The 23,890-nt window shown below is 37.0% G+C and overlaps 2 protein-coding genes across 5 annotated transcripts in view; one reads left to right on the top strand and one right to left on the bottom strand.

The window, feature by feature from the left end:
- mapta (microtubule-associated protein tau a) overlaps positions 1-10,917 on the top strand; it is a 41,540-nt gene extending 30,623 nt beyond the window's left edge. The window contains exons 9-14 of one of the 2 annotated variants that reach the window (XM_042767165.1): positions 258-350; positions 1,079-1,171; positions 6,196-6,277; positions 6,404-6,510; positions 6,964-7,108; positions 8,331-8,466. In XM_042767165.1, coding sequence (XP_042623099.1) covers positions 258-350; positions 1,079-1,171; positions 6,196-6,277; positions 6,404-6,510; positions 6,964-7,108; positions 8,331-8,335 — 525 coding nt within the window. In that variant the 3' untranslated portion in view covers positions 8,336-8,466. Of the gene's footprint in view, positions 1-257; positions 351-1,078; positions 1,172-6,195; positions 6,278-6,403; positions 6,511-6,963; positions 7,109-8,330 lie in introns of both variants that reach the window. The other variant, XM_042767164.1, reaches the window with a different exon arrangement.
- A 6,577-nt stretch (positions 10,918-17,494) lies between these two features.
- Positions 17,495-23,890, bottom strand: part of kansl1a (KAT8 regulatory NSL complex subunit 1a) — a 21,554-nt gene continuing 15,158 nt past the window's right edge. For all 3 annotated transcript variants that reach the window (XM_042767161.1, XM_042767163.1, XM_042767162.1), the window contains exons 7-14: positions 23,003-23,191; positions 22,749-22,916; positions 21,870-22,000; positions 21,344-21,462; positions 20,423-20,480; positions 20,206-20,318; positions 19,870-20,128; positions 17,495-18,770 (exon numbers count right to left, since the gene is read on the bottom strand). In XM_042767161.1, coding sequence (XP_042623095.1) covers positions 18,618-18,770; positions 19,870-20,128; positions 20,206-20,318; positions 20,423-20,480; positions 21,344-21,462; positions 21,870-22,000; positions 22,749-22,916; positions 23,003-23,191 — 1,190 coding nt within the window. In that variant the 3' untranslated portion in view covers positions 17,495-18,617. The remainder of the gene's footprint in view (positions 18,771-19,869; positions 20,129-20,205; positions 20,319-20,422; positions 20,481-21,343; positions 21,463-21,869; positions 22,001-22,748; positions 22,917-23,002; positions 23,192-23,890) is intronic.

Genomic DNA, 23,890 nt, shown 5'->3' with positions numbered 1-23,890 from the left:
GATAAAACAGTATGGAGACACAGTTCACGTCTATATTTCCCATTATTCTTTCATTCCTTGCTTCTGACTAGTCAAGACTAGTCAAGACTAGTCAAACTCCCAGCCATACTGTACTGAATTGAGATGTTCCTTATATGTTCCTCATGAAGTTGTAAATACTGTATACTTCAGATGTTATTAGTAAAAATCTAAAGGTTTCTGATTTGGCTTTACCCAAAAGGTAATTCTTCTTTTCCTTGACCTCTGCACTCTTTCAGGTAAAAATTCTTGATCAGAAGGTGGACTTCAGTAATGTCCAGTCAAAGTGTGGCTCCAAAGACAATTTGAAACATGTACCGGGAGGTGGCAATGTGAGTAACTATAGGATGAACTCAACACCCTCTGTCTTGGTTCTTCCTGAAGTTATGACCATTTGTGGAAACCTTGTAAAAAAAGTCAAGGCTCTCGTTCAATGTAGTAGTTGTGTCTGTTACACAATCACCAACTACTCACACTTTGGGATTGACACTGAACTGTAAAAGAGGGTTTTTACAATTGTTGAGTCAACTGTTGAACATTGAAACCTAAGTCAAGAGTGAGTGGGAGACAAAAAAAGCTCAATTTAATGAAAATAAATTCATGTTTGTGCTGTACCATTCACATACTCATAGCTCTTTCTCATTGGCAGTTCTTTATGTCTCTAAGATAATTGGAAAGATAACTCTTGCTCTTCCCAACTTGATTTTCCAAGTAAAAATACTGGATCAAAAGTTGAACTTATGTCCAGTCAAAATGTTGCTCCAAAGACAATGTCAAACATGTACCTGGAGGTGGCAATGTGAGTAACTGTGGGTTGAACTCAACACCTTCAGTCTTGGTTCTTCCTAAAGTTATGACCATTTGTGGAAACCTTGGGATTAGCAATTTGGACACCCCATTCCATCTACCCTCTCAATGTCAAAAACATCTACACTTTCATGGTCTAAAAGGCCTTTCCCAGTGATGAACTATGTTAGTTTCATCTGGTGGCTCTCTAGGTTCCTCTCTGGTCCCAAGCTAAAAAAATACAGATAACTCCTTCTCTTCCCCAATCTTTCAGATTCAAATTCTCGATCAGAAGTTGGACTTAAGTAATGTGCAGTCTAGGTGTGGTTCCACAGATAATATGAAACATGTACCCGGAGGTGGAAAAGTGAGTAAACAGGGGCCCGTTTGTTGGTGTTTTAACAAAAATCATACTATAGAGACTTGCCCCTATTATGCCATTTCGAATATTGCCTTTCATGCACTGTGTAATGTAATATGTTAATGTAAACTGAAAATGCACAATAAATAAAGTTATTAAAAGAAAGAATCGACTCTGGACAGCCTAAACGAGTCATCAGCATTCGGATCCCACTTCTGTGATGGCCACACGTCACGGGGTAACACATTTGCATAATGCCCGCCCATGTTCTACACTGGCCAGCCGTGAACAACTTCCAGTGCGCATGGTTAACGTCATGTTGAGAAGATGCTGTGTCTTATGCTGTGAAAGTAAACTCATTTCATTTTCACTTCCGAAATATTAGGCTGCAAAGAATCTGGTTAATATTCATTTTTTTCCACTGTACCTCAACAGTACAACCCCAAATTTTTGTGTTCCCATCATTTTACTGACGACTGCTTCTATAATTTCAGGGCGTTCAATGCGGGATTCACAAAACGCTTGCTCTTAAAAGATGAGCTCAGTGCCATGTTTATTTGGATCAGCTGGTTTCACTAAATCACAACCTGTAAATAAGATAAATAATAGACGTTTATATTTTCTATAGAGTGTTCAAAATACGGAACTATGGCAACGAGTGAATCATTTACGACATGCTGTACATGGTACTGAATGGGGCATCTGACCAATCAGAGCAGAGTAGGCTCACGGAAAGGAGGGGTTTAGAGAGACTGAATCTTAGAACTGCTTCAAACAAATTGTTTGAGAATCATTGGAAAATGAGGCGATATTAAATTCATATTTTGAGAAAACGAAAGTGTTTTTTTTTTGGCCTTGCATGCATGTAAACCTATTACAAAACTATAGTAGGAACCTTAAAAATGGCATAATAAGGACAATAGTAGTATAATATTATAATAATATAATAATAGTAGGGGTGCACAGATATTACAATTCCGCCTGATACTAATAAGCCAATAATTATCACCAATAACAGATAAATCACTTTTGTCTAAATGCATAAAAAATTTAATCAGTCATTTTAAATGCTAAAAGTGAATTTTGGCATCATAACATCATGGATATTCTTTTTGAGATTTGTTAAAGATTACATTTAACAGTGTTATTTATTAATAGCTTCGTTCGTCTTCAGAACACAATTTAAGATATTTTGGATGAAAACCGGGAGGCTTGTAACTGTCCCATTGGCTGCCAAGTAAATTATACTGTCAAGGCATCGTCAGAATAGATGGCAGATGGACTATTCTGACAATATCTTTCATACTTTTCTGGACCTTGACAGTGTAATTTACTTGCCAGTCAATGGGACTTTGGGTTTTCATCCAAAATATCTTAAATTGTGTTCCAAAGATGAACTAAGCTTTTACGGGTTCGGAACCACATGGGGGTAAGTGATTAATGACAAAATTTTCATTCTGGTGTGGAGTATCCCTTTAAGCATAATCAGTACACTCATTAAAGTACCAGCAAGTGATCCATAGAGATCCTAATACACTCAAGATGAGTTGCTCTTCTCTGCTCTTGAAGGACATCAGCTCTTTAGCACAGAGGGGTCTTGTTGAAGTGCTCTGGTCAGCCGAGTGCTCCTTTGTGGTGAGCAGTTGGCTAGAGCTGAAAGCTGACCTCACCCTGAAGACACTGAGGGCTTTTTATACAGAAAAAAAACAAAAACAAAAACAAAACAACAACAGCTGTGGCTATGAGGTCATTGCTTCTATTTTTGGGAGCAGGGATGGTACACAATTGTACTGTTCTCATGTTGTATCCTCAATCTATGATCTAAAGTGAAGAACAAACTTGTTTAGTAGACAGATGACCACCTAAAATAATTAAAGGGTTGTGGTTCATGATCATTTAAGGTATATTACAACTCTATAAATACAATAAAAAATAAATGTTAAAAAATTATATTCTCATATGTTGTTTTTAGGTATGTTGCAATTTTTTATATATTCTGTATTTTCTTTGATATATTGATCTCTGCTACCAATGAATCTAGATCTGTCTCTGTCAGAAGGAGATGCATTAACGATAACACTAGTGTGCGGTTTATGGAGGCTATATCTCTAACACCAAGCATTTCTGCAGACTCTCTGTTGATATTCTCCTTGATTCCTTTAACTCAAAAGTTAAAAATGTTATTAATGATATTGCTCCAATAATAGTCAGTAAGAAAACAAACAGACAGAAATCAGTTTGGAGAAGATCAACAGCAGTTCAGACTATGAAAAGACAATGCAGAAAAGCCGAGCGAGGATGTGGCGGAAGACGAAACTTGAAATTCACTATAGCATTTATAAAGACAGCCTTCATGCTTTTAATGTGAAACTAGCCACAGCTAGACAGAAGTTTCTTCTCAAACCTTATAAACAGTAACTTAAACAACACTCGTACTCTTTTTGCCACTGTTGAGAGACTGACAAACCCCCCAAGTCAGATTCCCAGTGAAATGCTCTCAGTTACCAAATGCAATGAGTTTGCTTCCTTCTTTTCTGAGAAGATCATTAATATCAGGAAGGCAATTAGCACATCCTCAAGTAATGCAGAGGTCAGACAGATCTGGGACGCAATATCAAAAAGATACTATGTCTATTTTTGAAGCAATTGATAGCAAAATTTTGGAAGAAATAGTGCCAGCACCTAAAAAATCGTCAACCTGCGATCTTGACACACTTCCCACATATTTTTTCAAAAGGGTGCTTAACTGTTTTAGAATCAGATCTCTTAGAAGTGGTGTGAACGCCTCACTTCTTTCTGGGACATTTCCAAAACTCCCTGAAAACTGCAGTTGTAAAGCCCCTCCTGAAAAGAGCAATCTTGATAACACCATTCTGAGCAATTATAAGACCAAATATCTAATCTTCCTTTTATAGGCAAAATTATAGAAAAAGGTTTTTTTTAATCATCTGCTGAACAAAATACTTAAACTCAAATGGATACCTGGACAATTTGCAATCTGGTTTACAACTGCATCACAGGACAGAGACAGCGCTCATTAAGATAATAAATGATATTCGCTTATAATTCTGACTCTGGCAAAATATCAGTGCTGGTATTGCTAGATCTCAGTGCTGCGTTTGACACTGTCGATCATAACATACTACTAGAGAGACTGGAAAACTGGGTCGGGCTTTCTGGGATGGTACTCAAATGGTTCAGGTCATACTTAGAAAGGAGAGGTTATTATGTGAGTCTAGGAGAGCATAAGTCTAAGTGGCCGTCCATGACATGGCGGAGTCCCACAGGGCTCAATTCTTCTGGCACCGCTCTTGTTTAGCCTGTAGTATATGCTCCCACTAAGTCAGATAATGAAGAAAGAACCAAATTGCCTATCACAGCTAGGCTGATGAACCCAGATTTTACCTAGTCCCTTATCGCCAAATGATTAACTACAGCCCCATTGACTCCCTCTGCCAATGTATTGATGAAATTAATAGTTGGATGTGCCAGGAACTTTCTTCAGTTAAACCAGGAAAAAACTGAAGTTATTGCATTTGGAAACAAAGATGAAGTTTTCAAGGTGAATGCATACCTTGACTCAAGGGACAAACAACTAAAAATCAAGTCAGGAATCTTGGTGTGATTTCTGGAGACAGACCTTAGTTTCAGTAGTCATGGTCAAAGCAGTAACTAAATCAGCATACTCATCATCTAAAAAACATTGCAAGAATTAGACTGTTTTGTTTCCAGTCGTCAAGACTTTAGAGAAACGTGTTCATCCCTTTGATCACCAGCAGGGTGGGACTATTGTAATGGTCTCCTCACCGCCTTCCCAAACGACCATTCAGGACAGCTGCAGCTCATCCAGAACGCTGCTTCCAGGATTCTGACTAGAACCGAAAATCTGAGGCATATCACACCAGTCCCTCAGGAGTCCTTACACTGGCTCTCCATTTACATTTAGGATTGTTTTTTAAAGGTAGTACACTTTAACTCGTTTTTTAACTCAATCATGACCTCAATGACATAGGAACCCAAAATAGATCTTGCAGATATGTTCACTGAATATTAAACCTAAACAGACCACTCAGATCATTAGGATCGACGGTCAGTTAGAAATACCAAGGGTTCACACAAAACAAGGGGGAGTTTCCGCCTGTTAGTTACTATGCCGCCCACCCGCCACGTTGGAAGCAGCTTCCAGAAGAGAATCAGATGTGCTATAAACATTAGTCACATTAAATCTAGACTCAAACTCATCGTTGTGTAGCTGTGGCATTTGTTGAATGAGCAATGTGCGATGTCCGACATTGATTGCGCACTGTATTTTAATATTCACTATATTCTATGTTAAAATCATTTTCTATTTTTAACTGTTTAAATTCATTTTAAATACGTCAATTTTTAAATCATTTCCAATGTGTTTTAAATTGCCTGTTTTAGTGGTGTTTTTAAAATTGCTTGTTTTATTTTTTGTTATTATTTTTTCTTCATGATTATTTTACCTTTTTTTATGTAAAGCACTTTGAATTTACCATTGTGGTACGAAATGTTCTATAGATGGATAAACTTGCCTTGCCTTGCCTTGCCTCAGAGATGACTAAACCACCAAGAGGGGGTTTTACTTTCAAGGGACTGAAAAGTTTACTGACCATTACACTTTCATTCTTTAATTTGGGGACCAATTCTCAATGCTAATTAACTTATTAACGACAACTTTTGCCTACTAAACTCCTACTTTTCTGCTTATTAATAGTTAGTAAGGTAGTTGTTCAGTTTAGGTGTGGGGTAGGATTAAGGGATGTAAAATACGGTCATGCACAACACAGCATTAATATGTGCTTTATTAGTACTAATATACAGGAATATGCTAGTAATTTGCATGCTAATAAACAACTAATTAATACTGAGAATTGGTCCCTAAACTAAAGTGTTACAGTTTTGTTCTCTTTCTTGTGTAAATCTGTGGAAGTGTGTTTGGATAGTTTTAAACAGAATTTATTTTAATTATCTGGAAGAATAATAAAACCCTTGTGTTTTGTTCTGAAGTGCAAATCCTCCACAAAAAGATTGACCTGACCAATGTCCAGTCAAAGTGTGGATCGAAAGACAACATTCGCCACAAACCAGGTAACCCTGCATGTCCACCTTGGATTTTACAAACCTTGGACTTGATTCACTAAGCGTTTTGAACGCATGTAAATAATGATGTGTTTAATTTGGTGAAATCATTAGGAATTTCACTTGCTTTTTCAGGTGGGGGAAACATTGAGATCAGGTCTGAGAAGCTTGAATTCAGGGCTCAGTCAAAGGTCGGATCTATGGACAACATTAAACACACACCTGGAGGAGGCAGCAGGAGGGTAAGACACATGTCCTCCGCTCGTCATGGGATATGATACTCCAATTATTCACTCTCCACCCTGAAGTCAAATAAGAACATTCGTAAATCCTTATCATTTTACAACCAGGTGTCTGTGTAAATCTGTCTTAGGTGCTCTCTGGGTTTGAATCATTTGGTTCTTAAGAAGATTGGGTTTAAATAAATCCCTGAACTAATTTAACTTCTTTAAAATCTCATCTCATTGTCCTTTCTTTGGATTCTGTAAACTTCAGAATGTGTTGCTTAGAAATGTAACTACATATTAAACTGTATGCATTACATACATCATCTTTAATTTTAATAATTATTTATTTAATTTTATGTTACCATCATTTTCCTTTTTGTTAACCTCATATCATTTTGTTTCTTTCTGTTTTGGTTGACCATTGTGTTCATTTCACCACCCACTGGCCACCCTGGGGTACGTTTCTAGAGAGAGAAGGGGAAAGGGGCAGAAACGCCCCGAGATGAGGGCTTCCTCACCCCAGACCCCTCTGATACCCCCACCCTCTCATCTGCCAGTATGTCCCCAGAGCCCATCCTCCTCAGCAACCCCCAAATAAAGATTGAGGACTCCAGTAAGTATTCAATGTGGAGGAGATATTCACATCAAATTAACTAGCACTTGTACTGTTATGTATTTTGAGACACTATGGGTGAATAGGGTAATTTTAATTAATAGATATCGCCATACTTTTCCCAGCTGATTAATCACGGTAGATTAAAACAATTGTTTTATATTACAAGTTTTCTGAAATGTAAAGTTTAAATTGTATGTTTGTTTTGAAGACAAAAAAAAAAGTTTAGTTTATATTATGTCAGGTTATTTATTAAATAAACAAATATTTATTTAAAATACTAATGTATATAGGAATGAATATGTATGTTATGGTGAAGTGGAGATTTCTGGCTCAGTGCAGGAAGAAAAGAATTATTTTGAGAAAACAGCCTTTAAAGATTATGTATTATAATTGATATCTACAGACGCAAATATATTATATTAATATTATCTTATATTAATAAATATATATTTTATATTATCTCTACACTATTCTAAAAGAAGGCAAGCAAAATAGGCCAAATTTTCTAAATTAACCAGTGCATGAAAAAAAACAATGGTTTTGCCTTTAGTGTCTTGCCTTAAATAAATAAAATAAAATAAAATGATGATGATGATGATGATTTAATAAATACATATGCAAATAAGAAATTATTGAATTAATTGATCTGCAAATTGGTAGATGATTAAGTGACCAACCAAAATCAAATATTTCATATAAATGAATTAAAAATAATTTGCATATTGCTTATAATTGAAAGAGTGTACAAATATCTTGTGAAATGCATCTACAGTGCCATCTTCTGGCACAGAGTGATAGGAAATTGACAATACAAAAAAAGCAACTGACAAAAAAATACTTTTAAATAGTTTTCATATTTATATGGAAATGTATATCAAAAATCTTTTATTATTTTCTGATTTTTTTTTTCTTTGTCTGCTATTTTGTCCCTTTTAACACATCTTACCCATTTTTTTTTTTTATTATTATTGTTTGTTTTTTTGATTACTTTTTTATCCTTAAACCAAATATAGTCATTCAGGATCATTCATTATTAGAAACTCAATTTCTCCTAGGAATTTATGGAAATAGCACCGTTAGAATCCAGAATTCTGTTTTAATCTCCATCCAAGAATCTCAGGTCTGCTCTGAGCCAACGTAAACCAACGCTGGATGCTGTCCATTTCATCTCAGAGGTTTCACTTGCAGTCATTAGTTCATATATATTTCCTTTTCCCAGATTGAGTCGCACAAACTGATGTTCCGTGAGCAGGCCAAAGCGCGAACCGACCATGGCGCAGAAATCGTGTCTCTAGAGGAGTCACCACATGGCCTGAGCACAGTCTCCTCTTCTGGCAGCATCAACATGGCAGACCCCCCGCAGCTTTCCACCCTCGCTGACCAGGTGTCTGCATCGCTGGCCAAGCAGGGCTTGTGATTGGACCATACTGCCACCAAACCACGCCCCCTCCCATCCACATACCTGATGGTATTCTAACCTCTCTCTGAAAGTCATTTTATGGCCCAGAAAACAATGCCAAGTACCTTTTAGCAGTCACTGTTCAACTTTGTAATACTTAAGATTTGTTATAGGCCACTGAAGCTGTTTGAACTGTGAATTATGTATGAATTTGCCTGTTCACTCACCCTTCGCTTTAAGGCAGTGCCCACAGCGGGAATTTAACAATTGGAAATTTCCTCCAACCACCCTCCCTTGACTATATTTAGTAGCACAAAATTTATTTCATGTATTTGTATGGCTTTTATTGACCATTATATATTTCTTTAGACATGGGATTTTTTGGTTACTACAGGATTTAAGACAGTTCATACAGAACCCATTTTCACTTTCAGATAGGATTGTTCTCATTTTTAAATCAGGTTAAATTTAGATTGAGATTATGAATAAGTTGCTTAGCAGTGCTTAAAATAAAATTAGAGCATGGTACCTTGAATTTGAGAAAGAAAGAAACTTAAAGCCCCACAGTTCAAGTTTGAAATGATTTGCAAGGCTTATGTGAAGAAAGACAGGTGCATAACAGCTTTGTGTAGAAAGGTGAAAGCTGTTTAGTTCTTTTCAATCTCTTGTATGTACTGTTGATTACACTTCACATCTAAAATGACCATGAGATTCAGAGTGCTTCATAAGGAAACGTTCCTTACAGTATTATTCTGTGGATGAATATGGGATGTTTGTTATGAAAACACTTTTTTGTGTGTGCCTACTGGCAGTCTTAAAATATTGATTTGAATTATGTCAGTGCTTCATTGAAAATGCCTCTCCTTTTTTGTTTGCTTGTTCTTTAGCCTGACAACAGAACACTGAACTTGCATTTTTATTTTTTTACGTAAACATAAAACAAAATTATTTTAAAATTGCAGCTACATATTTTAATCAAGATGGATTAACTGTTTTGGACAGTTTGACTGGTGACACTACAATGAGGTTCAATTTGTTAGCTTTATGTATCATGAAATAAAAACAAATAATACTTTTACAGCATTTATTAATCTCAATAAATGTTAATTTCTACATATACAAATGCATTTTAACATTTATTTACTAACAGTGAGCAACAGGAAATAAATTAATTAGGATTAAAAATTGCTGTAAAAATACACATTTTGATTTAAAATACATTGACTAACATTATTGTAAAGTGTTATTGTTTTATTAATGACAGGTTACATGTGAGAAATCTGGACATTATTTGAAATATCTTGTGGAAAAACGCAACCTATGCACCTGTAAACTTTCTCCATAATACTGCCAACAGTTCCTCTCATTCTCAGTATCCAGCTCTAGTTGAGAAGTATTTATGAGATGAATTGCCAAACTGTTCTTTTTCAGGCACACACTGTATTATAAATGTGCCTACTACATTTACAATATTGTTTATTGTATTCTTCACGAAAAGCGTCACTCGAGCACAAGCATGCTGTTAAACTTTGATCTGACCACATCATCAGTTTCCACTTTATAGCTGCAAAATGTTAAATCAAGGTATTCTATTTTACTGAATGATGATGTTATGACCTCAGCCAATCATATGGCTTAAATTCTCTCCCCTGCACTGCATTATCGCAGAATGTTTAATAAGCTTTGAACCACTTCACACTATCTTTGCTCCTTGCATGCATTTCATGTAAGCAGCCCGAGATACTGCGTTGCCTCTTACACGCCTACTTGCGTATATCCCGTAATCACTGATGTGCTTGTTAGGAATCTTTGTAGATAGTAGTGAAAAAGAGCACTACTCAGATGGCAACCCCTGTTTCTATGTGTTGGAGTGGAGCTGTGTATCTACCATTAGATATTTAATGTATGTTTATTGTATGTTTATGACTGTATGTTTATATGAGGACTTGAAGAGATTTAAAAAAAAAATAAGCAGAGAAGTTCAGAAACCATGCCTGCAACATTTTAATCTGCATGCTGAGTTTATACATGGATTGCAACATGTTTCTGAACGCTTTCTGACTAGGGTGTTTTTGGGAAGGTTGGGAGAGCTTGGATATGGGATAAGCTGTTTGTTATGGTTGTAATGTTGTGTTGAGGGGGGAAGTGAGTGTTTAGCGGACAGGAAGAGGGAAAGTCAGTCAGTCCTTTGGTTTAAATGTCTCACTCTGTAGCACACCTGCAACATAGTTCTGGGTGCAGTTTTGCCATCCTGTTGTCATTGACTCCATACACCATTTTTGCAGATGTAAATTTAAGCTTGGGAACTGTGGTTGTCAATATTGTTTGTGTGTTTTTATTAATAATTGGTTTACAATGATTCTTGTTGATGTACACGTGAATTTGGAAATAAAGGATATTAACCAATTGTCCTGACACTTTTGTTTTTATACTTCAGAAGAAAGAACTGACTTAAAAGGATATTTCACCCAAAAATGTTCATTTACTCACCCTCAAGTTCCAAACATGTAGGAGTTTCTTTCTTCTGCTGAATATAATAGAAGATATTTTGAAGAATATTGGTATGCTGGCAACCAAACAGTTGCCGGTAGCCATCTATAGACTTCTATAGAATGGAAAAAAATACTATGGAAGTCAATTGCTACCAGCAATTGTTTGGTTACCAACATTTATCAAAAAGTCTTTTATGTGTGTGTGTTCAGCTAAAGAAAGACACTTGTACAGGTTTGAAGCAGCTTGAGGGTAAGTAAATGATGTTGCCCCCATCAAAATGAAAAAGGTTAGAGAAAAACATACTGTGGTACAACAGTAATAGCCATTCTCTCAAGAAAGAAAATCATAATCTTGAGCGCAAATGGAGAAAAACTAACTTGGAAGTTTTTAGAATTTTGTGGAAAAACAGTATGTCCTGCTATAGACAGGCTCTAAAAGTTGCCAAGGGTGAGCATATCCACAAACTCATAGAAAACAACCAAAACAATCCAAGGTTTTTATTTAGCACAGTGGCTAGATTAACAAATAACCAGATGCCACCCGATCCAAATATTCCCTCACAGTTTAATAGTAATGACTTTATTAATTTCTTAATAAAATAGATAACATAAAAAAAAAAAAAAAAAATTTAGATTCTACAGCATCTAGTACTTCAGCTTTATTCATCGCACCCAAAGCTAAACTGCAGTGCTTTAAAAATATAGGACAGGAAGAGCTAAATATACTTATCACTGCATCTAAACCAACAACATGCCTAAGATCCTGTACCCACTAAATTACTGAAAGAGTTGTTACCTGTAACAGAAGAACAGCTTCTCAATATTATTAACTCGTCATTATCTTTAGGTCACATCCCAAAACCACTCAAGTTGTCGGTTATTAAGCCTCTTATTAAGAAACCATAACTAGATCCTAATGAACTGGCAAATTACAGATCCATTTCATATCTTCTGTTTATGACTAAAATTTTAGAAAAAAAATTGTGTCTGCTCAATTATGCTCCTTCTTGCAAAAAAATATCTCTGTGAAGAATTTTAGTTTCAGGCCCCCCCCACCATAGCACAGAAACTGCGTTTGTTAAAATTACAAACGACTTGCTTCTTGCTTCAGACCAAGACTGCATCTTATTGCTAGTTTTAATTGATCTTAGTGCTGCGTTCGACACCATAGATCATGATATACTCATAGATAGATTACAAAACTATACAGGTATTCAAGGGCAGGCTTTAAGGTGGTTTAGATCCTACCTGTCCAATCGCTACCACTTTGTTTATGTAAACGGGGAGTCATCTCAATTATCACCAGTAAAGTATGGAGTGCCACAAGGATCTGTCCTAGGTCCTTTGCTATTTTCAGTATACATGTTACCCCTTGGTAATATTATTAGGACATACGGAATTAGTTTCTATTGTTATGCTGATGATACTCAACTAAATATTTCAACAAGACCAGATGAAACTTCTAAATTATCTAGGCTAACAGAGTGTGTTAAAAATGTAAAAGATTGGATGACCAATAATTTTCTCCTATTGAATTTGGATAATAAGAGATATTACTTATTGGACCAAAAAGCAGTACATAGAATCTCTTGGATTAAAATTTGCAGCTAGACGGATGTACTGTTACTTTCTCTACAGTCAAAAGTCTGGGTGTTATATTAGACAGTAACTTGTCTTTTGAAAATCATATTTCCCATGTTACAAAAACAGCATTCATCTTAGAAACACTGCCAAGCTACGAAACATGTTACCTGTTCCTGATGCAGAAAAGCTAGTTCATGCGTTCATGACCTCTAGACTGGACTATTGTAATGCACTGCTAGGTGGTTGTCCTGCATCTTCAATAAAAAAGCTGCAGGTAGTCCAAAATGCATTGGCTAGAGTCCTTACCAGGTCAAGAAAATATGATCATATTACCCCAATTTTACAGTCTCTGCACTGGCTACCTATTAAGTTCCGTATCAGTTACAAAATATTATTACTTACCTACAAGGCCCTTGGTTTAGCCCCTGCATACCAAACTTTTTATGGCTTTGTTTCTTTGTTTCTGTGGCTCAGTGGTAGAGCATTGCGTTAGCAGCACAAAAAGTCATGGGTTCAATTCCCAGGGAACACATATACTGGTAAAAAAATAAATAAAATGTATACCCTGAATGCACTGTAAGTTGCTTTGGATAAAAGTATCTGCTAAATGCATAAATGTAAATGTAAACATAAGGCCCTAAGGTCGCAAAACTCTGGACTTTTGGTAGTACCTAGAAAAGCAAAGTCCACTAAAGGAGGTAGAGCTTTTTCACATTTGGCTCCCAAACTCTGGAATAGCCTTCTTTATAACATTCGGGGTTCAGACACACTTTCTCTGTTTAAATCTAGATTAAAGACATCTCTTTGGCCAAGCATTCGAATAATGCATCTCATAATCTTGTACTGAAGTTATATCTGATCAAATGCACATTATTTTTTCTTTGCTTGGGTTGAACAAATAATTTTTGTTTGGTTGGAACAGCAGCTGTGCACACATGCGACTGTTACTTAAAACTGTGCTTTATGCTGGACAGTTTTTATTTATCCTGAGTTGATCAAATTGCGGTAATCTGATACGGTTTTAATGCTAATTAAAATATGAAGCGGTAATACTAATGGTGGGGAATTTTATCACGATTTATCATCAAACTGGTAATCAATCCACCCCTATTTGTAAGCATGCATCAGCTAAGCTTAACATCTCTTGGTCAGTAACTCTGGGGGACCCGGGAGTTAAATTAGATATTTACTGACGGTAAAAGGATCCCTTCTCACCTTCCCGCAGAAAGTCCCATGATCGGATGAGCTGCTTCGATACTGGTCTCAGATGCCTCACTCCCTTCATAAACTGGCATATAAGAGGATATTGACCCAGCTCCTTCAAAGCTGAATACTGTGTTGCAACAAATGCTATAAACCCGTTGAAGGTGGTTTTACCGCAAACTGAAGCCTGTAACCCCTGGTTACAGTCACAAGGATCCAAGGATGCACAGAACACTCTCTCCAAGCCTCCTGATAAAGAGCCAGCAGGTTCTGCTGAACCGATTCCACAGATGATCCTTTGGTGCCATCTAGCAGACAGAGAGAAAACCAGCCAGGATGTGTCTGGCCCAGAGAACATTTTATCTCTTGGTTCATCGTTTTTTTGTTTTTGTGTCACTGCGCTCTGAAGCGTTCCATTTTCCCAGGGAGGGAGGGACTGGCAGATGAGAGAGTGGCCCACCTGTTTGGGTGCAGCCACTGACTGTTCAACCGTGGGAGGGTTATAAAGCCCAAGCTCCTCCATCTTGTTCACATCCAGTGAAGATTAGCCCTTGACGGGCACTCTATAAGAGAAGGGCTTGTCCCACGATCACTTCATCTCTGCCATGCACGCAGGTAAAGCGGGAAGCAGTTGTTTCACTGGGGGAAAGGGGAGAAGGGATCCTATTTACCATCGTAAATATCCCATTTAACTCCCGGGTCCCCCAGAGTTACTGACCAAGAGATGTTAAGCTTAGCTGATGCATGCTTACAAACAGGGGTGGAACAATTACCGGTTTGACGATAAATTGTGATAAAATTCCCCACTGTTAGTATTACCGCTTCATATTTTAATTAGCATTAAAACCGTATTCGATTACCGCGATTTGACCAACTCAGGATAAATAAAAACTGTCCAGCATAAAGCACAGTTTTAAGTAACAGTGAGATTCACAGAATAATTTCATTTCGTGTGAAAACATGGTGGAAAGCTGGGAGGTTTTAAAAGAGTGGTAAGAGAATTATGGGATTTTGTTTTCATCTTCACTACATGTAATACCTAATAAAGTAGTGTTCTCAATCGCATTGCTCTGTCCACGAAGGTTACAGGAAACAGCTCTAATTCAGCCGTTCCATTACCTACACCAAGTGTCAGAGAGTGGATTTACAGAGAGTTACATTTACATTCAGCCTGTGTGCAGTTTTTGTCTAGCCAAAAAAGTATCTAGAATTATTTATGGAGCAGATAAAATACTTATGATCATTTATTAATCATTCATCATTTTGATTTAACCCTTTTCTTTATTTAAAGGCTGAAATGTGAGGTTTACCATTTTATGAAACTTTTTCAAAGCTGTATTTGAACATTGCGTTCATGCTATCAGATAAACTGTTGTCATGTTGTCATTTAAAATCCGGACATCATTGGTAATGTTTTTGTTTTAGTTTTTCAGTCATTTTTTTATATTGTTTGTTGACTTTAAATACAAAACACAATTTATGTGTCAGTACTTTTTGAGCATTTCCAGCACATTTTAACAAACCCGTGATAATACTGATAACTGTGTTAATTTAGGTCACTATAAACGTGATAAGAAATTTTCATAGTGTTACATCCAGTCCAGATGGTGGATCAGCACCTAGAGACAACCTCTACAGCCCTGAATGTCAGCGGAGATCATGTCAACTGGATGCGCCCCAGAGACAGATCCCTTGTGAAGACCTCATCACCTTGACGACCATCAGACCCCAGGAACCAGACAAGACCTCTGCACCTGTGTTGCAGCCTGGAATTAAACCATGCCATGCTGGTTTCGTCTGGCCAGAGGAGAACTGGCCCCTTGACTGAGCCTGGTTTCTCCCAAGGTTTTCTGTCCATTTCTGTCACCGATGAAGTTTTGGTTCCTTGCCACTGTCACCTTTTGCTTGCTTAGTTGGGGACGCTTGACTGATTGCACAGACACTATTGGAAGAGAACTGAACTAGATGATGACATCACTGAATCATCAATGAACTGACTTTAACTGAAAAATGACTGTTGTCTTCTTGCATCGACAAACTATTTTACTGTTTGACTCTGTAAAGCTGCTTTGACAACCAGTATTGCATAAAGTGCTATACAAATAAAGGTGACTTGACTCTACTTACAAACCTCCACCAAGTCACAATCTACCACAGTGACGGCAGATCACCACTCTCCGCGCTCATGGGCCTGGACGCTTTGGCCGCAGCCAGGATAGCGTCATCCTCCTCATCATCCGGCTAATCTCTGAGGAGGAGAGCTGCTTCCTCTAGCAGCTGTTGGTTGAAAAGCAGCGTAAGTTTGGGGGATTCTGAATCCATAATATCCCCCCATGAAGCAAGATCCCATGGGGAGATCCTCTTTAGCCAGAGGGATCACAGAGAGACACGGATCATCTTTAGAGAATTCGGCCACCCGAAACCTTTCCAAGATCCTGGCCAGCATAACCAGACAGTGAGAACTTTCGGTGAAGTAAACTTTCCGCATCCACCAGTGCAGCCTGAGCTTGCTTAACACCCATGCAAGTGATACACATCGGATGTGGATCTCTACCGGACAAGAGTGGGATGGGGCATCTTTCCCTCTCTCTGGCATGGTCTCAGACACCAACATGGTGGACAAGTAAGAGACTTATAGCTCGCCTTGACGTGTTAGCTATTGGAGACTGCAATATTGAAAGCGAAGTAGAAAAACTCTGTAATGAGCAATCCATGACCGATCGTAACTGCACTGCGTTCTGCAAAGTCAACCATAACAGTACATCTGTGAACTGGAGCAGTGCAGCTACACAGGGAAGAGATCAAGAATGGCGTTTCAGGATAACAGTGATATATATATATATATATATATATATATATATATATATATATAGGAAGGGGGTGGGTTCCTGGTCATGTGCTGTGATTGGTGCTTCCATAGTCTGTCACGCCTGAGGTGTACCCCATAGTGAGATACCAAGCTACTGTTTGAAAGAGAACTCGTTTTTCAGGTAAAACAGCCTTGACAACTTAAAATCTTTTCAGCGAGTAATTGTCAGCAAATAGAGGAATTTAAATGGCAATCAGTCAGAAAGTCTTCTCAACAGTGTGTTGGCAGTGTTTCAGGTGATAAGTACTAAAGCTTTATACCAATAATGATAACTATGATGATAATTATATTAGTGTCCACACCAACTCAATATATCATTGTTTATTTTATTGGCGCACTGCCGTTTTGTCATCTGCCACTTTAAATGCTTGAGCTGTTTAATGTCTGGTGTATTCTGATTAGCTGTCAGTGTTTTATCATTCCTTCTATGAGAATAGTGGTACTGGCTATTCTCATAGAATTAGAATAATCAAGTCTTTATAGTTATTGTACTTGGTGTGAATATGCCTGTGGTCCTTCATAATAATTTGCGAGCATTCAGGTATGGCTCCATACTCCTATGTAACCTGTTCATGATCTAAATACGGTAAGTCCTGCCATGTTCTTCATAGCTGAATATGCAGTTTCTCTCAAATGTCTGCACCAGGTGCATCAGTGACCACTGAAAATCCATTTACCCTGTTGTCAGGAGTAGCACAAGCCAAGATGAGGCATCCGATTTTACACTTGCTTCCAATGTAGAAGAGGTCTCAGAAACATTACATTACAGAAGCAATATGGTTTGTTGTTTTATGGAAAATGTTTCATCTGATGAGTGATGAGACGTACAATATGAATGGAGTTTGATTTGTTTTAATGGTACTATTTACAAAAGGTTTTTTTTTTTTTTTTTCTGCAAATGATTTAACATCTGAAACAGTCTGAATTACAATGAAACCTGTCTCAAACAGCTATGAAGAGAAAGTCAGATCAAAGAAATAATAAAAGACATTGTGATTGTATGAAAAAGAAAAGGACAGGACAGGGCCACAAAAATAATGTTGAGTTGCATAGCTAGTAGATTCTCGAAGGGGCGACAGTGCGGAATAAGAACACTAATATGGGGTCACACTGACAAAGTGAAGGGAAAACAGATGCCTTGTTAACACAAGTTTCCATACAACTGCATAACCTGAGAAGGGCAGGTCTGTGTGAAACATCTGTCTCCTTTAAGAAGGAATACAAAGTACAATCTCAACAGATGATGTAGAAAAAGCCTGGAACATGTAAGGGCCGAAGTGTGAGAGCTAAACTACTGTGCACTAAAGGCTTCATTTTGCAGAGCTTGCAATTTCTCCAGTAACGTGATACATGATGCCATGAACATCAGCATAGCAATAATCCATATGCTGGTGGTAATTAAAAAGAAACAGAAAAAGATAGGGTCAAAGAAGAGAGCAAGATACTGACGCCCTGTGAAGTGCTTTTTAACTGAGGAGAAGATCTCTGCTTGGTACGTGACCATCAACCAAGAATAATGCGGACAAGTACTTCTGTCAGGTTTTGGTTTGTCACAACACAAGCATACATATATAAGTCAGCAGAGAGGCACCCTTTGGTCAAGCCCTCTTAAGTCTGCTACACAGTGCACTACATAGTGCTCACCTGACAGGTTAGAATACCACACTAAGTCCCAATGATACATTTAGCTGACTATGAAAAAATCTGGAAACAACTTTCATACATCTCGTTTACATTTTTCTTCTGAGAAGAGTTTTAGAAGACAGGTTTAGCTTTCTATGTTCGGTAATATTCACTAAAAACTGTGAAAATAATTGGCTGATGTTTGAATATCAAACAACAGAAGTCCTGACAGAATCTTTTTTTTTTTTTTTTTTTGATTAGTATGAGTTTTTTTCTCAATTAATGCCATAGGAGGTGTGGTTTTAAGGTCGTTCCTGTTAGTTAATCAGTTCATCATCACGGCGAGGAAGCGTCACTCTCTGACTCCGCCCTGCAGTGGGCGTTGACTCTGAGGCCTGTAGGAAAGCTCAGTTGATTCGCGTCCGTCTCGGGCTCCACTATTGGGTCCTCAGACAAAGGAAAACTCCTGGGTTCCCAGGGCTGGACCATCTGTCAGGAAAACATACAGTGTATTAAAAATAGCATCTGAAGTCAAGAAATCAAATGCTGTACGTATCTTCCCCATTCATTTTCTCCATAGCATTTAAAAAACAAAACACAAGATTTAAGTTTTGAACTCAAACAAACAACAACAAAAAAGCAATTCATTTTAAATAGAAATATCCTAACAAAATATACTACTGTTCAACGGTTTTAGGGTACGTAAGAATTATTATTCTTTTTTTTTATTGAATTGATCAAAAGTGACAGTAAAGATATTGTTACAATAAAATTAAATTTCAAATAAATGCTGTTCTTTTAAACTTTGAGAATCCTGAATAAAGGATCTGTTAACACAAAATATTAATCTTCAACATTGACAATAATGCATTTTATTAATAATTCAGCATCAACAATAACTAATAATTAAACAGCAAATCAGCATATTAGAATGATTTCTGAAGAATCATGTGACACTGAATACGAGTAATGTTGTGCTGAAATGTAGCTTTGCACCACAGGAATAAATAACATAAAAAAAAATAATTATTGTTATTTTCAATTGTAACCATATTTCATAAAATTACCGTTTTTACTATATTTTTGAAGAGACTCTTCAAAACCAACCCCAAACTTTTGACTAAATGGCAGTGTATTTTTATGTATAAAGACTCATTAATGTTGTGTGAGAAAAATGCAATTTTATAAAAACAATGTTTCAAAATATTGCAAAATTGCAATTGTCTTTCACACTGGTCCTGTAAGGCCATAAAAGTTAAAAAAAAAAAAAAAAAAAAAAAAAAAAAATTTTTTTTTTTATATATTTATATATAAATATTTACTATATTTAAATACTTCTTACTTTGTATTAAGTTGACAGTGCATTTTTCATACCCACTATTAAATGTTAGCTGGAGGTAAAAATGTTCAGTTAATTGAATAAGCTGCAACACTTTTCCCATAATACCACAGCTTGCAACATAATAGTTTGCACTGCTTTTAGACTGCTCTTTAGAAAGCAGAATGTAAAATAAAACAGTATATTTTTTCTGTGGAGAATATGAGTAGGATGATAATCATGAAAATGGCAGGAGAACAGGCGTGTTACCGTCTCCTCAAAGGTGCAGTCTGAAGTGGACCCGCACGTGTCTTCGCTGTACAGCAGTCTGTGTGTGTCTCTGGTGTGAGGTGTGTGTGCGTCGCGGGAGCAGGGCGTGTCGGGGCTCGGTGGGCTCAGGGGTGACGGCACCGGCCCGTAGTCGTGCTGGAGGTGTGGGTGTGTTTTGTGTGGGGGTGAGGGCTGAGGCGTCGAAGGATTCGTTCCAAATATTGATGGTGTCGTTCGCCCGTCCAGGGATTTATAGGACCTGAGGAACGACGTGGTTAACTATAAACTCACAAAACAGGAAAAACTTTGTCTGGTAAGATCAAGTAGGGCAGGTACCTGCTGCCTCTCCTCTTGCCGGGTGCGAGAGCCGTCCATCGCCAGCGAGAGCGCTCCTGATCCTCTAACAGCTGGTGGAGTTTAGTGAACGTGGCATCTGATAGGTCCTCCACCTACACAGATGAATCATTAGGACACATCACTAATAAGGATCGACAAGAGGATGAATTGGAATATATATGAAATGAGCGGAGAAAAAAATAGAAGGCTGTTATACCGGAATGTTATTGTCTTCCTCTGCCAGTGGTTTGGCTAAAATGTCCACTTCCCTCCATCTGTACAACACAGAAATATGTTTAATAAGAGCAGATATATTTGAAATGGAACGGTTAATTAAACCTTTAGACAAAATCTAAAAAATCTAAGTTGGTATGTGTGTTTTTTGTTTAGTATCATATTTGATACATTTTATGGGCCATACTCGAGAAGGAAAAACAGCTTTTTTATTTAGAGGCCCAAGCTGATAGAAGTTACACAATTGGGGCATTTGCTAATATTTATATGGCCAAAGAGATAAAATTCTTATAGCTTATAATGTAAAACTTTACAACAGTATAACAGACTATTTACATAAAATGATATAAATATCAGTTGCCACTCTATACCTGCCAATAATGTGTCATAAGATAATATTTAATGCTTAGTTTCATGATCAAAACAGCTTTTATTGTTGGGGAAACCATATAATGCAATGCAATACAATGATGATTGAGAGATGGACAAATAAACGTTCCTTACAGGCCTGATGTATTATGACACATCAGGCCTAAAAAATAATAATAATAAAATAAAATATGTATAATATGTATGAATAGTCAAGTAAACCCAAGTTACTTCAGTCCAGTAAGTGTTTATCTTGAAATATTACTAATATAAAAGTTAATCTTACATTTATTTCCCAGCAAAAAGACACCTGAAAGAGGACATTTTCTTACAATTATAATGAAAGGCCGTTTACTTGGTCTAAACTATCAAAAAGTCGACAGAAGGCATGTCGTAGATTGTGTACAACAGGTTTTTCAGGGTGTTTGGATCATGTTAATAAACTGTAGGACTTATAAATTTGCATATCGAATATGATACAGCCAGCTTTATAGAGTTAGATGAATGACTGGTGGACTGAGACTTGGAGACACACCTCGGTGTGAGAATTTCCTTGTACTGAAGTTTCTCCACTCTGGTTGTGGCGGCCACTGACATTGGAATGACGATGTTGTTGATATCAAACGGACTATCGCCTCTTCTTCTCCGTATGGGCTGTATAAAACAACAAAAATACAAGTCATGAATGAAAGGTGAACACATGAGCTGTTAAAAAAGCAAGAGCACTGTATTCTGACTTTGAACGTACAATGCTGACATTTGTTTAAGGTTTAACAATCAACTTTTGACCATATGATGATTCCTGTTCTTCCGTCCCTAAATGTATGCCCTGTTTATTAAATACCATACATTTGATAAAAACCCATTTAAGACTTAAGGACTACGCGTTAAGATTAATTTTTGCCTTGATTAGACAGTAAACTTGCGAGTGGATAGAAAGCAGAGTGGGAGAGGAAGGGAGACACGTCTGTGAGGAGCTGAGATTCAAAGTCAAGTCGCTCAAAGTTTAACTGTGCCACATGTCAGAGCACTTTTGGCTGAGATAATCAAAATGAACATACCACGCTGTTTCCCAGAGGAGTGCTGCTCTCAACGGGGAGCGAGAGCTGTCTGGTCAGGGGACTGGTGCTGGAGGAGTGAAGGCTGGACAGAGAAGGACATGGACTGCCCGCATCCATCACCACTTTCAGTGCTATATGAGAAGAGGGGGGAAAATATATATAAGATTTAATTTAAAAACTATGGCCATTAACAGTGTGCTGGTCACTGAGCTGTTCGGACCAGGGTCAAAATGAACTTTTCCATTAAGAGACAATATTTGCTCCCTGGAATAGATTTCCAGGGGGATTCTTTACATTTGTAAGAACAATTTTTATGATTACATGATTACATAAATGGTTAATTAAATGAATAGGAACTCATTACAGGGTAGGGCTGCAATATTATGAAAAAAAAAAAAAAAAAAAAAAAATGTATATATATATATATTGTTGATTATTGCCCTTGATACTGTAACAGTGATTACTAATGCTAATTAACAGATTACACAAAAATAATGATTTGATTGTGCATTCATGCACTCAAAAGATAATCTGTGATTGGTCATAATGCTCAGCAATGCATCAAAAGAAATCATTGGTGCAATGTCTGCAGATCTAAATGTAATGCCATAATCAACACCTTTTATTCATTTTCACATTTCACTTTAACCACAACGGTCTTAATTGTTTTAGTTTAACTGTGCAGGGACATTATTTTCCCACATATCTTGAATTTATTTCAGTGGCATTTTTGCTTCAAGCCCCATTAATTTCCAACCCTGGCTCATTCTACTGAAATGAGATTTTAGGGTTGCATGTTTATTAATTAACCAAAAGCATTCATTAGAGAGGGCCATTTAAGACATATTTAGGGTCATGTATGGAAAGCAGTGCACTCACAGTCTGCTCTGTCCAGTGAATGCTCTCTGACCCTCTTCCTGCTGTGACTGCGGTCCAGCACACGCTCCGGCCGGCAGGGGGTGAGTGTCTCTGGTTTTGGGACACATGAGATGTTGTCCACCTGTTGCCGGTGCAGCCTCTCCAACCTGCTCTTGTGACGGGCCAACCCTGACAAAGAGAAAGAATTAAAAATAAATGAATTCAGTCGCTCTGTCACAGACTGTGGCTGTGAGTATCAATGTGTGTGTACTTACGGACTGCAGCCGCATGTGGGTTTGATAGTCTGAATTTGTGTTTGGAGAGGGAGGAGGAGGAGGATGATGATGGTGTGATGGAGAGCTTGTGTTTGAGAGAGATCTTCTTGAGTGGTTTGATCCGGTCAAATGGACGAGTCTGCCAGTGAGACCTCAAAACCTTCTTCAACTGTAAGCTGAGAGCCACATCTGAGAGACCAACCAGAGGAGGAAAGAGAAAATCTTTTAGACAGAATCATTACAATTCATGACATTTTATACAAATCTAGGACTGGAACAACTAATCAATGAAACTGAAAATCTGTCTTTTTTTTTTAATCTGCAAATGTTATATTATATATATATATATATATATATATATATATATATATATATATATATATATATATATATATATATATATATATATATATATATATATATTTATTTGATCAAAAATACAGGGGAAATTTTTTTTATTTTTAATGTTTTTGAAAGAAGTCTCTTCTGCTCATCAAGCCTGCATTTATTTCATCAAAAATACAGAAAAAAAAAGTAATATTGTGAAATATTATTACAACTTAAAATAATAGTTTTCTATTTGAATATACTTTTAAAAAAAAAATTTATTCCTGTGATGCAAAGCTGAATTTTCAGCATCATTACTCCAGCCTTCAGTGTCACATGTAACATCCAGTCTATCACATGATCATTTAGAAATCATTCTAATATTCTGATTTATTATGAGTGTTGGAAACAGTTCTGCTGTCTAATATATTTGATGAATAAAAGGTTAAAAAGAACTGCATTTATTCAAAATAAAAAAAAAAAATTCTAATAATATATATTCTAATATTATATTTTCTTTACTATCACTTTTTATCAATTTAACACATCCTTGCTGAATAA

This window comes from Cyprinus carpio, chromosome A12 (genome assembly GCF_018340385.1).
Source record: "Cyprinus carpio isolate SPL01 chromosome A12, ASM1834038v1, whole genome shotgun sequence".
NCBI classification, from domain to species: Eukaryota; Metazoa; Chordata; class Actinopteri; order Cypriniformes; family Cyprinidae; genus Cyprinus; species Cyprinus carpio.
This window is presented reverse-complemented; position numbering and strand designations above follow the sequence as displayed.